The sequence below is a fragment of the Zingiber officinale genome, chromosome 5B, assembly GCF_018446385.1.
Source record: "Zingiber officinale cultivar Zhangliang chromosome 5B, Zo_v1.1, whole genome shotgun sequence".
In the NCBI taxonomy this organism is placed as follows: Eukaryota; Viridiplantae; Streptophyta; class Magnoliopsida; order Zingiberales; family Zingiberaceae; genus Zingiber; species Zingiber officinale.
Genome location: NC_055995.1, coordinates 64143212 through 64157552, shown reverse-complemented (window position 1 = coordinate 64157552; position 14341 = coordinate 64143212). Strand labels below are relative to the sequence as shown.

The window sequence follows — 14341 nt, the reverse complement described above, 5'->3', positions numbered from 1 at the left end:
TAAGAAGTGAGAATTTGGTAACTAGGTAGATTTTTGTTGGCAAACTAAAACATGTCATGAAATTTGGGAAGTCATTATCCTATACTGGTGAAATATGGTCGTGTAGTTTTGGGGCAAAATAGGACTTTATAGTTTGCATGCGCGCAATCCTATTAGGCTATTGCCATACGTTAGTGAAAACTAGGGACCTTGGTGGGGAAGGTGGGGTACAAAGTATTGGCAAAGTTTCTTGCGAAGATATACGACGAGATTATCATTTTTAATATCTCTGAAAGAATAAGTACGAATTTCCTAATCTGATATACGGCAAAATTAATAATAATAAGTTTATGCTTTCATCATCTAGGGATCCGCCATGAGTGTCATCCGCACAAGGGCTATATATCAACTTGCACTTATAATTCTATGGAGCTTGGATTTGCTTGTGTAATTGTAGAAGGTTAATTTTGTGCAGTGTTTTGGGATTAAAATGATTAAGGATTCAAGGCCTCTACTTAAAATGCAAAAATTTGGAAGGAATTATCCATCTATTTTTATTGATATGGAACCATAATTTGGTGATTGTTATCACACTCAGAAAGAGAATGATAATTTATTAATATGCAATTAATTTTGCAGTATATATAATTTTGCAGTATATAATCCCTTCATTGTGTTTTAAAACCGATTCTACAATACCCAAAATGTTGCAGTTACTTTTCCATGTAAATTATGTGAAATGAAAATGCTGTTTCCTCAATTTTTTGAGAATTGGTGACTAATTACAATGTTGTTTATTTCTTTGTAACTGCAAATACCATTTTTCACCAAGAAGTGAGCCTAAACCTGGGCATGGTAGATCAGAATGTTCAGCCTTTTATTTGACTGAATTCATATTCCATGAGTCTGATGCTTGTGTTATGACTTGATGAGTCTGATGTTTAATTTACACTTCTGGCAGGTCACTAGCTCACCGGTACTAGGAGTTTGCATCAGGCTCTCCACGCACAAGGTATTGTTGGGATTAACTTTGGTGCGCTTGAATTGTTAGTTCTATGGACCGCAGAGTGTAGCGTTTCAGTTTGTTTGTTTTCATTGCAGCCTCCAGCAATTGCTTTCCTTTCCTATGTTGGTGACCTTTTTGGTTAGTTTCATGTGTAACTTCTCTATAAAAATAATATTAGATGTACGAATTTAGCTTCATCCTCTTCTTTTGTCTCAACTACAAGATTTTCCACTCCATTTGAATTCTGGAAAACACACACACACATTTATATGCACAAACTTGATTGGTATTGCATGAATTCTCATTTTTCTAATTGTAATCTGACTTGTATATTTCTTGCACCTCCATTTTTCCACACTAAATAAACTACATAATGGATTAAATAAAGTAAACTAAAGTAGTAGGAAGTACATATAATTTGACTTATTAGGGATTGGATGAAGTGATCATCTTTGTAAATTAAATTAAAGTATGTGTTAATTCTTTTTCAATTTTTTTTTAAATTTTAATTAGTAGAGTTCCTTAGTGGTATTTTATTTTTCTATGTTGCTTTAGTCCCCCAGAACCCTTCCTCAACAGCCCTAATCATAATTGTACCAAAATATGGGTCATATTGTTAGGCACAATATGAATGAATAAATGAGAGAATAATAAAGAATATTTTATTTTATTTCTCTATTAGTGTTTTTTATAGATGTAATAATTAATTTAATCATTTGTCCTTTTACCTTTTTTTATTCAGTTTTTGTTTGCCAATTTATGAAATAAAATAAAATGAAAATGATTTAATATTGAAAATAATACTTTTCAAATTAACTTAGTATCAATTTGAACACTATGTTTCGAATTAAATATTTTTCATTTATACTTTTCAAATTAAATTCATAAAGAATTTATAACACGTATTCTCTCTTTTCTATAACTTTTCTTTCAAATTTGAAAAAAAATTAATATTACACTAGACAATAAACTTTATAAACACTATTATAAAGATTATAAATTAATTTTGTAATTAATTAACCCTACCCATTTGAGATAATTGTTTCTTTTAATTTATTTCTTCTTGATGATTCATCTTTTGATCGAACAATAGATATATTTACCCATCTTATTTACGGTAAAGATGAATTAATTAGAATTTATAGATTCTTGAAGTACTTCGTTTATATTTAAACTCGAGTCAATATTAATAACATCTTGGAATCACTATGTGGACATTTTACTTATAATTCAATTCTAAGTTTAGGGCAACCAAGCCAATGCTAGACTCCATTAAATATTTTTTATATATATTAAAATTTAAATTAGTAATATAGTTAATTATAAATAATAATAATAATAATAATAATAAAATTTGGATCAACTGCATCTATTAATAGTAAAATTTTAAATTGAAAAAAAAATATATTTAAAGGGATTATTATTTCATAATTTTATGTTGTCATTTAGCAACCGAATATTAATTCGGTTGTTAATTTAGAGACGGAATTTAAATTTAGTCACTAATTTAATCAGACACTTTTTCTTTTATATATATAACAACTCATTGACAAATTGGCAAAAGTTCAACTATTCCTATATGAGACCCATAAACATATGAAAAAGATAAGTAAATTGGGAATTGTCTATATCTCAGGCAGCCCCTGTCCTTCGACTCAGGAGGCCCAGGGCGAAAAAAAGAGTCCAAAATAAATTTTTAATAATATACAATTCATTTGAACGATTTCTTCTGACGTTTCTATTTGTAAAATCATCTATAATATTATCAGTTTCAAAAATTTTCAAAATATTTTTCTCACTACATTTTTCATTTGTTTACCATTTTGCAAATTGCAACCTAAGGATAAAAATAAAAGACAATATCAAAAGGTTTTGAAATATGAATTTGGGTCCAACTACTCAATGCCCCAATTACATGCCTAAAAAGATAAAAGTAAAAGACAATATCAAAAGATTATGAAATATGAATTTGTGTCCAACTACCCAAGACCCCAATTATATGCCTATTATACATAATACTTAAAAAAAAAAAAAAATAGGCCCTCTCAAATTTTGGGCCTAGGGGCATCGCTCAGTGCCGCCCTCCTCCAGGGTCGACCCTGATCTCAGGCTAATGTGTTAGATATCTATTAGAAATAAGTTTTTGGCTGATGTAAATGGCCCGATGAGTCATGTAGATCAACATGTGAGGTCAAGAGAGCTTTCATTGTGTCGAGCTTTCTGCTTTTTTGGCAAGAAGAATCATAGTCTTGTACATTGAAACTTTGATAGTGGATCTAGTTAACCATGATACACTCATGCACAAAGAAAATAATAATAACTTATGTAGTATATCCCATGGCGGAGCTAGAAATTATAATTTACCCGAGTTGATCATGAAATTTGATTTGAGAATTTAGGATCATAATTGATTAAGATGATTAAACATATGAAGACATTCCTAAATATATGAGTTTCTTACCTAAACCCTAAAATGGACTACCCAAGCTAAAGCCCAGGTAGACTAGCACATGCCTCCACCCTTATTGTACCAACTATGGAGCATCTGCAATAAAAAGAAATATGAAAGCATATATACTTTGCAAAATTCTCGTTAAGTTTTGATAGCCATTTTGACACAATTTTTTTTGGGGTAAATCTCCTTTATGATCTTTGTATTCTTAAAACATCTCCTAGTTTTTTTTTTTGTAAGTAAACAAGTATATATTAATAAAAAAAAGTGAAGTATAGGATGATGCACTTAAATTGTTGTTGAAATCAAAACACTTACTCAACTTTGACAAAAAGTCAATAGTGAATAGAATGTATTTGTATGTGTGTACTCATTGTGTGTGTGTTTTAAATTTTGACACAATGTAGTGAATTTTTTTCGTAATGTTCTTGCAAGACTAGTGCGGATTGCTTCATGGTTAAGTTGGACAGCAACACATGAGGTTCATTCTGAAAATTTAAATATCTATAACATTTACATAAAAAAGTTACAGTGTAATATTTTAACTTCACATATTATATCTATTTTATAACATAGAATTTGATCAGTATAATTTATAGTTTACAAATGAAATTTGAAAACAAATTATAATGTATAAATGCAAATTCAATTTAACTTGTACCAAACCAAATTAAACTAGCAATTATAGTTTAATTTTGATTTAGTTACTGATTTGGTTTCTAAAGAAATGCTATTAAAAAAATAATGGATAAAAATTAAAAGTCTCCCTTATTATTGCTTACCTCAAAAAGTTTTTTTTTAAAAAAATATTAAAATAGCATCTTATTATATTTTTATTTTGAAATATCACTTTAAACATCTCTGTTGCCAAATAACACAATTTTCTATCGTACCAAGTCACATTAAACCAAATATCTAAAATGTTCACATTGTCATGTTTACTAAAGCTACCCAACTAGGATCTTCAAGCCCAGGGCACAATGGATCCGATTGAAAGAGATAAGAGGATTGGGCGATCGATCAAACCACTAAGAATAAGTCGTCACGAAAGGGAGTTTAGTGAAAGTACTTTCAAGGTGTCCAGCAGCACTTGAAGTTCCCCCTTTAATATGTTTGCAACATCTATTTGTTTATTGCTCAAGTTAACTACCAAACAACTTATTGTAGAATTAAATGTTGAAATAGGAGCAAGTCGGCAAATGCCCACCCGTATTGTTGAACATAATTTAGCCTGTCTTCTGGGTTAAGAGTAAGTAGTTGCACACAACCTGAACGTATTAACCTCGTACACTCAAACCAATCTCTTCAAACCAAGACAACCATAAACAAGCAATGAATGACGACGCGCGAGTACTGAGATATAGTATGTGCGAGTACAGACGAAGATGAAGGCAATCCTATTACTATCTGGTAGGAATGAATTAGGTGAGATCGTCTTCCTCTTCTTCCTTTTGTTTGATGGCATTCTTCACGCGTAACAGAAGTGTGGTTTTCCAAGCATCCTGTTGTCCATTGAGATTTGTATCATCAGCAAAAATGCAAAAGTTTAACCAAGATGAACAGCAAAATTGTATCTAATGTCGTTGTGATCAATAAATAATGTCAAGGTGAAGATGTGCGAAAGCTATTTGTGCAGGTGCTAAGAACATAGACTAATAACCTTCGTATCTCAGCTGAAAGGCCTATTTGTGCTTATCTGTAAAATTATGTTTCTTGAAATACGCATTGACGAGTATGTAGGATATTGGGACTTATTAACAAATTCTTAGAGGAACTATTTTATACGGTCGAATGTAGATCTATAGAAGCGAATAATAAGTGCTAATTCCAATCATCATCCTAGAATGCAAAAATCTAAATCAAACATCTCTTATAATTGGAAACTAACTCAATAAGGTTGGGCAACAAAACAATTATTATCTCAAGTTTAACAATGAACCCAGATCTCAAGAAACTACAACTAACAGTCTTAACATTAATAGAAAATACATACCAGCCTCGTCATACTATCGTACTCATGAAGGGCTTCTGTAAATTTCCCAACATCTTCCTCATCCATTGAATCTGCTAATGCCTGAAATGAAAGTGCTATTTTTCAGTGAAAGACATGTATCTCAGAAAAAAAGGAAACAAATTGAACATATATTAGCTGACATGTCAATAGCTAAGACCTGAAGCTTCACAGAAAAATTATTTCTCTTGTACCATAACTAGTCAAAATTTATTGTACCAGATAAATAATAAGAGCGCCAATTGGCTATATATTATCTGTACAATTGTGTTAGTATCTTTTATAGTTGTTTTGTCTTTTCCTTTTGGTGCATCCCCAAGCAAAAATTACCGAAATAATACAGTTAAGCACGCATACTGGTACAGATTAAATATAACTTCCTAGTGTTATATTTCATTTCAAAAAAACCGCCAGTTGAAAAGATTTTATGTGGTGAAATAGATTGTCACATCTTCTAGCAAACAGGAATTTAGGAAGTTGACCAACTAAGCAAAGGAATTATCTGTAAGAGAGAAACTAGACAAACTTGTCGCCCAAAAATAAAAAATGAAGTCTTACAGATAAAAGTTTGCATTCCCTTGACCCTGAAAAAGTAGGATCGATTTCCTGCAAAGTGCAGTCAGTTTAATGATACTTTATACAAAAAGAAGAAGTCAATTATTAACCAAAACAAACAAACCTGATATCTCTCTAATGCGTTTGTAATTGCAACAACATCACCTTTGCACAATTGGCATATTCCGGCATTAAGAAGAATCCCCTTAACACTATACTTGAGAAGATTATTATTGATTGAGTGTTTCGCAATTGCTTCATATATTTCAATTGCCTTAGGGTATCTGGAAAGATCACAATGTGTCAAATTTTCCATGAACACAACTGCAATGGAAAGTTTAAATTATTTGAACACAAACATATGCACATGAGGATTCTAGAAACCATATAGATCCCATATGATCTGCAAAGTCTTCAACAATGATCAAAGCAAATGGTGTACATAAAAATTTAAAGAACCTTGAGATCACTAAAAGACAAGTACATGACCCAGAACGAAAGCAAATCTTTGTTTAACATGGTCTTATGATCAAAGTAAAAGCAGCAATTCACCAAATGCAACTTCCATATGGCAGACATAAATCTGAGGAACTGAATGTAGAAGGAAAAACAGTGGATCAAGGTGTTTTACTATGTAAAAGTAACTAAGTTATATGGATATCTAGTATCATCTAGTTCAGACCAAATTTTGGAAAAACTGCTAAATCAATTAAGATGTATTAAAGATGAATATAATATAGGGTACTAGTAAATGATGAGAAAATAAAAAAGTGATGGAAGATGACCAACTTAATTTAGGCAATTTAAGTAAGTCAAATGAGTATATAAATTTAAATTTGTATCGTAGAATTCAAATTTTAGCGCAAGCTTTAAATGAGATGCAAAATGGAAAAAACAGTTGGACCAAATGATATTACGATACAGGTATGAAAGTGCCTTGGGAAACAAGATATTAAATGACTCACAAATTGATATTGAAAACTAAAAAAATATTTAATCGGACAACAAGTACTCTAATTCCCTTATATAAAAAAAAAAGAAGACGTATAAAATTGTGCAAACTATAGAGGTATTAAACCAATGAATCATATGATTAAACTTTGGGAAAGAGTAATAGAGAAAAACTAAGAATATAAACCAGGGTGATTGAAAATCAATTTGGATTTATGCATAGAATGCCCATAATATAAACTATACAACTTCTCAGCAACTAATTGAAAAGTATCAGGAACAAAAGCAAGACTTACACATGGTATTCGTCCACCTAAAAAAAACTCATGATAGAGTCCTAAGAAAAATTATGTGGAGAACTCTAGAAAAAAAAAGTATGTATGAGGATGTAATGACAAGAGTGAAGACTTTTGGCGGATTAACTGAAGCGTTTCGAGTTACATCAAGGATCAACTTTAAATTTCTATTTTTTTACACTAATCATGGATGAACTACACATCTGAGATGTAGTACCACATTGCATGTTGTTTGCAAATGATATTGTTTTAGTAAATCATAGATGAGACACATTAAGGAATAAATGCTAAACTCAAATCTTAGCAAGAAACATTAGAAGTGAAAGGTTTTAGACTTAGTAAAATAAAGACAGAATATATGTAATTTAAGTTTAGCAATATTTGAAGTAATAAGACAATTGTTAAGATAGAAGATGGTGAATTGTCTGTAACAAAGAGTTTTAAGTATTTTTGATCATTTTTGCAAAAGGATGGAAGGATTGAGAGAGATGTCTTACATGAGTACAAGTGGGATGGTTGAAATGGAGGAGAGCGTCAGATGTTCTTTGTGATCGTTAAGTACCTTTAAGACTTAAAGGAAAGTTTTACAAAACGTCGATTAAGGTGGATGTGCTAAATGTTGGGTATGACGTGAGCACATAAGCAGAAGATGAGAGTTGTATTTATAAGGATGTTACGGTGGATGTACAAACATACAAGGATGGACATCATAAGAAATGAAAATGTTAGAGAGATTCAGAATTGCACCTATTGAGGAAAAACTCCGGGAGACAAGTTTAAGATGGTATGAATATAAACTTAGATGACCAATAAATGTTTTAGTTAGATGATGTGAAAATATGACAAATGTTCATATCAAACAAGGAAGAGAAACACGAAAAAAGGCTTAGTTGACGATAATAAAACAAGATAAAATTTATTTAAATATAAATAATGATATAGTAGGGGATAGCCCAATGATATAGAAGGATTCATATAACTGACTCCACCTAGTGAAATAAGGCTTCGTTGTTGTTGAATTACTAAATCAATTAAAATTCTTGGACAACCAATAAACTTGTAATAACGCATGTTGATACATGCTACACTGTTTTCTTACTCGGTGAACAAATACTCACCGAAAACAAAATGATGGTAAAAATGAAAAAAATCAAATAGATAATTTACATATGAACATAAAAAAGTAACAACTAACTACGGTAAGCCAATAAGATAGACACTGTAATTTGTTTTGCATTTGCACAGAAAAGTATCACCTTACTATAATAAATCAATGAATTAAACATATAAATGTAATTTCAAGCATGGACAGATTCACAGAAGGGTGAAAACCAACAAATTCTAGCAATGCATCTTCCAACGTGCAAAATTCCTACTTCAGGAGCATTTACAACAAAAGGTTTATGTTATAATCCTACTTGCTAATAAATAGATCATATAGAAGCAAAAACATTGCAGATAAGATTCACAGTTTAATGTGATAGAATAAAATACAAGATTATTATGCTTACTGTTCTAGTTGAGCAGCTAGTTGTGCAACCTTTTGATTACATTGGTTAGCAGAAGTTGTCACTTCCTCACTTTGAAATAGATCAGCAGCTCGTTCAAAGTACTCAATAGCCTTCTCCGGATTCTGTTCTTGCTCATATAACTCACCAAGCTCCTGTAAGATGATGTGGAATCTCAGTAAACGAAACTAATATCTTAAAACAACCAACAGTTGTACATGCACACCAACTTAAATCAGGAAACATAGCAAAATAGAGCCAAACAGTAATTCCATTCCAGACACATAATTTTGAACCATTTTCATGCTCAAACTATCACGATATATAACATAGCTAATGCATGGCATGCCCATGCCAACGTATCAGTAAAATCAGTGAAGTCTCCACCTATGTAATTAAAACCAGAATAACTATAAATGCGTGAATGTTTCCTCAAATTGAGTTTTATGACTAATTCAAATAAACTTAGAGAAAAACAATAAAAAAGGAACTTCCCAGATAGTTCATACCTTGCAATATCTTGCAGCCATGTTTAGTCTACCAATCTCCAAGAAAATGTTGACAGCTTGGTTTAATGACTCTGTTGCATCTGCAATGAATGGATAAAGTTTCTGAGGTCCAAAAAGAGAAGTGAGAGTTTCAAAATTGCTGCTCACTATCTTTAGTTACATGAACTGGAAAAACTAAGAAACATGGAGCCATTCAAATTCAGGGAAAAAGAAGAAAACAATATTACAGTATCAAGAAATTCTAAACTTATCAAAATCATGGAGAAACTGGAGTTAGTTACATTCAGATGATTGTATACCTTGAATTGAGATTTTCTTGTAACAATTTGCTGCATCAACATAAGAAGAGGCAGCTTCATGCTTGCTTTCTAACTGTGCGATGATGTTAAAGAATAATTAAACATCATTTAGATATACATGTCAAACTATGCATACTATCAAGCTCTATTATTCTAACCTTCAAATGGCAGATAGCAAGTTTAATATACACAGAGCCAGCTCTATCCCCTGCAGTATATATATAAGACAAGATTTAGAAGTATTACCATAAATAATATCTTTTTGAGAAATAAAGGAAAGACCATAACAACAACAAATACAAGTCAATTACTAGACTAATAAAAAAAAATCTAAACATAAATAAACTGAAACTGATGAATTTGAACCCCCACCCCACCCCCATACTTGACTCTGTGATATCTGACTAGCATCTGATCTGTTCTAATGGAGAAAATGATCCCTAAGAAAGATAATGAGTCCTAGGAGATCAAGCTCAAAACTGGACTCTGTGTAATACAGAAGAGTAATATTAATTTTCTTGTTTGATTTAGTCATCTTCTTATCTTCTATCCCAAAGTTATAGAATAGTTTTCAGTGTCAAATGAGACATTACCCAATTTCGCCAAACAAATAGGTAAACCCCCTACTGATAAACACACTTGTTGTCTTCTTTTTTTTTCCTTGCTTAGTATAGCACTTATATTCTATTCTTTTCTTCATTTCATTTAAACTCCTTTGTTTACCACACTGAGAGGACATGGACTAAGGGAGAGGAGAGAAGGCCGACAAGTCTACTCTTTGCCACAGCTACAATGGTCCAATTGACCGCCAATTCGTCACCGTTGCCTAATTCATTGCTGTTGCTGCCCAAATGAGCACCATGGGATTTTGCACCTTCACCAAAGCTCACACAGGGATAAGATCGGGATTGTGCTGAGACTTTGTGGCTACAATAGTATGTCAACCTTGTTTTCGGTGAACGGAGTTTCTAGGAAGAAAGCGCCGAGAACTAGAGAGAGCTCCTTCGGGTAAACAAAGGAGTGCTCCTTAAAATCAAAGCTCTCCTCTCTTACCCACATGAATTACACAGGGTAAAAATGACCTTAGAAGATTGGGCCACACCTGTGGCAGATAGAACATTCACAGCATGCTTTCCATAGTTTATCAAACTTGCCCTCTTCAATACATGCAGCATGAGCTTCTCAAAATTCGTTAAGAATGAGGGCATTCAATGCATCTGATATTAGTTCTGAAATATGCCCAACAAGAAAGTAGCAATTATATCATCATTTGCCTTCACCTACAGGATCTGACGTGTAGCACAAGATGGATCACACAGTCAAGACGCCAAAGTTAACACAGGACAACAGCATGGCGTTCCTTGAATTAGGGTTTGAAAACTAGCAAGTACTGATAGGGGCACATAAAAATGATCCGTTGACCACAACAAGACGAAGCCAATTAGTTAAAAATACTATATGCTAATAGTTCAACCTACAAAATTTTTGGATCGATCCCTAGCAAGATGTTACCACCAATAGCCAATATTTAACGACAGACTAGAAATTTGGCTTCCTAAAGGATCCTAAATGGCAAACAAAACCAGAATCCAACTAGCGAATACAAAAGTGTTTGACCGCGATCAACTCGTCCACCAGAATCAGGAACGATTCCTGATTATGAACTGAATATTCGCAAGAAGAATGATCGGAAAACTGATTTATCTGTACAAACATAAAAATCCTATAAAATATGCGAATCCAAATCGGCAAAGAAGGGATCGATACGAAAAAGGCAAAAGGAAGTACAGTTTTTGGCGAGCTTGAAGCAATTGCAGGCCTTCTCGTACAAATCGGCGGCGTCGTCGTACTTGGATCCGAAGATTCCCCATCCCGATAGCTTCTTCTCCGCCTTCTGAACGAAATCTTCGCCCTTCGAGTTCTGATCCGCCATCTCGTCTTACCAATTCCAACGCAGGCAGGCGAACATTTATGATCTATATGGCAACAAGAGAAGACGAGAAAGAATTGCCTTGCCAACGCAGGAAAATCTTATCTTACGTCATATTTATCAAATTACCTTAATTTTTCAATGTCAACTTTTTTTTTAAAAAAAAAATCTCATATCTTCAGAGTAGCGCATTATTTTAACAGGATATATTTAGTTCAATAATAAAAATTTATTTATTTAAAAATTTTAATGTATAATTTAATTTAATATTTTATTATATTATCTTTGATGTAACATTTTTGCCTATTTCACTTTTGTTGACTTTATATATGTGTTAGGAACTTCATTCAATTGGGGAACTTCATTCATTTTGAGTCTAGATATATTAGAAACTTATTAACAGGAGGATTTTCTCAATCACTGACTCAATCGATACCAAATTTCTATAGCATTGCAATTACACTACAAAATTCAATATAATGAATTCAGGAGGAAATATCTGAAAAAGATGACAAGAAAATCATTTAACATAAAGCATATCTGTAGCTCAAAAATAAAGAACAAAAAATGGTAGGAAGCATATCTTTCAATTACAGCGACATTCATCTCATAAGTTCGTCCAAAATGAAAACCATCTAATAAGTTCAATTCAAAATAACATTCATCCAACAAATTTTGTCCAAAATAATTTAACGACAGTCCAAAAACATATCAAAATATAAGTATAAAAACCTAATTTCAATTATCTAATTAATGTTTGGAAGACAAAGCTTGGTTTATATAGGTTGATCTTAGATAATTGCTTCACCATGTTATATTTGAGAGTGTTATAAAGGCAATCACCTTTAATATTATATTATTTATTTGATAAATAAAATTTGCTATTTATTTGTTATTCGATTATAAATTCAATTAATAAAGTTCACAATACAATGTATATCATAAGAGAAATTATAATTGAATCACAATTAAGAGGTATCTCAATATGTGTAATTATGTATATATTGAAATATTCTCTAGTCAATAAATTGATGAGACTGAACATTGTCAATTATATGATACTAACACATGTTATACTCCTTAATTTATCTAAATAGTCGTGAGAGTTAACATGTGGATGTTAGTTATGAGTAACTAATTCATCGGATGTGACGTGTTATGAGATTTCATATGGTTCTTTATATGTCGATGAAAATCTTATTGCAACTCGAGTGCAAGTTATCTTGGTCATGAATGTTAGGATCCTTCGTACGCGGCTAGAGAGGGGGGGTGTGAATAGCCGACCCCAAATCGTCGTTTCTTTCTACAAAACGTGTTAGCGCAGCGGAAAATACAAAGAACGAAAGAGAAGAAAACCAAACCTTAACACAAGGATGTAACGAGGTTCGGAGATTAGGGCTCCTACTCCTCGGCGTGTCCGTAAGGTGGACGAGTCCAGTCAATCCGTCGGTGGATGAGTCCCCGGAGAACCGGCTAATACAATATACTCCTTGTGGGTGGAGAAACCTCGCCACAAACGTTTGCAACAGCAAACAAAGAGTACAAGAACAGTAAGAAAAGCAATACAATATGAATACAATAGCGCTCTACCAATTGCTTGCTTTCTTGTCGACTGGAGGTGAAGCAGCAACTTCACAACCCAAACGCAGCAGCAATTCGACGACTGGAAGCTCACGCGAAGCTTCGGAGGCGAGCTCAATCGAAGCTCGCTTGAAGCTTGCAGCAGAGAAAAGAAGAAGAAGATGCGCGCAGCAGCCCTCGATCCCAATATACCGCGAAGAAGACGGTGAAGAAACTAGCTGCTGCAACGCAACGGCTGAGAACTGACCGATCGCTTCACCGATCGGTCGCTCGATCGGCCGTGGGGACCGATCAGCCTCGCCGATCGGTCCCCGACCGATCCCAGCTCTCCCACCGTGAAGCGATTGCCTCCTCGATCGGCCGTGAAGCATCAGTTACACCGATCGGTCCCCGGACCGATCAGAGCTCTTTCTTCACTGATCGTCACCGACGGCTCAGGACCGATCAGAACCCACAAGATGCTATCGAGTGAAATCTGATCGGTCACCGATCGATCAGAAACATCGAGCACGGATCGGTCAGAGACCGATCCAACTCCTAGGTTTAGAGTGCCCTCTCTAACCTAGTTCGGAGAACGAGCTACCGAGCCCTCTCCGACTCCATATGCCGAGCTACCGAGCCCTCTCCAACACCAGATGTCCGATCACCCTTGATCTATCTGGATTTTCCTGCTTGACCTTCACTCACGTGACTTTCCACCGCTTCACTCACGTGATTTCCACACGCCTAATATCCCGCTTAGGACTTTCTCACTCGGCTTCACTCACGAGACTTTCCAACCGCCTAACATCCAGCTTAGGACTTTCCCACTTCCTGGCTTCACTCACCAGGACTTTTCCACCTGCCTAACATCCCAGTTAGGTCTTTCCCTCGTGCCAAGCTCCCTGCTTGGACTTCTCCGTGCCAAGTCTCCATACTTGGACTTTTCCCGTGCCAAGTCTCCATACTTGGACTTTTCGCGTGCCAAGCTCCCTGCTTGGACTTTTCCAGTGCCAAGTCTCCATACTTGGACTTTTCCAGTGCCAAGCTCCCTGCTTGGACTTTTCAGGTCAACCAGATCAACCTTGACCTACGGTTGCACCAACAATCTCCCAAGTTTGTATTCTTGTCAACACATCAGAATACAACTTTTCTACTCTCGTCAAACATTGTCAAACATCAAAATACAACTCGAGTCAGGTCACCCTTGACCAACTCGAGTCAGGTCAACCAAGTCAACCTTGACCTAAGGTTGCACCAACAATGAAGACTTATACTTTGACAT

At 34.0% G+C, this 14341-nt stretch overlaps 1 protein-coding gene across 1 annotated transcript; it reads right to left on the bottom strand.

The window, feature by feature from the left end:
• Positions 1–4595: 4595 nt before the first annotated feature.
• LOC121984456 (alpha-soluble NSF attachment protein-like) lies at positions 4596–11596 on the bottom strand. The gene is made up of 9 exons (XM_042537389.1): positions 11355–11596; positions 9725–9774; positions 9567–9639; positions 9268–9347; positions 8762–8913; positions 6128–6287; positions 6007–6054; positions 5431–5511; positions 4596–4939 (listed from the first exon to the last, which is right to left on the bottom strand). The coding sequence occupies exons 1-9, from the start codon at positions 11497–11499 to the stop codon at positions 4859–4861; spliced, it is 870 nt and encodes a 289-aa protein (XP_042393323.1). The 5' UTR covers positions 11500–11596; the 3' UTR covers positions 4596–4858.
• Positions 11597–14341: the final 2745 nt, after the last annotated feature.

What these genes read in the sequence shown, in the direction of transcription:
- LOC121984456 (XM_042537389.1), bottom strand. Translation starts at nt 11,499, where the DNA reads ATGGCGGATCAGAACTCGAAGGGCGAAGATTTCGTTCAGAAGGCGGAG. An exon ending in CAAGAAAATCTCAATTCAAG is followed by an intron (nt 9,348 to 9,566) that starts GTATACAATCAT and finishes CATTCATTGCAG; the next exon opens with ATGCAACAGAGTCATTAAAC. An exon ending in GGGAATGCAAACTTTTATCT is followed by an intron (nt 5,512 to 6,006) that starts GTAAGACTTCAT and finishes CTTTCATTTCAG; the next exon opens with GCATTAGCAGATTCAATGGA.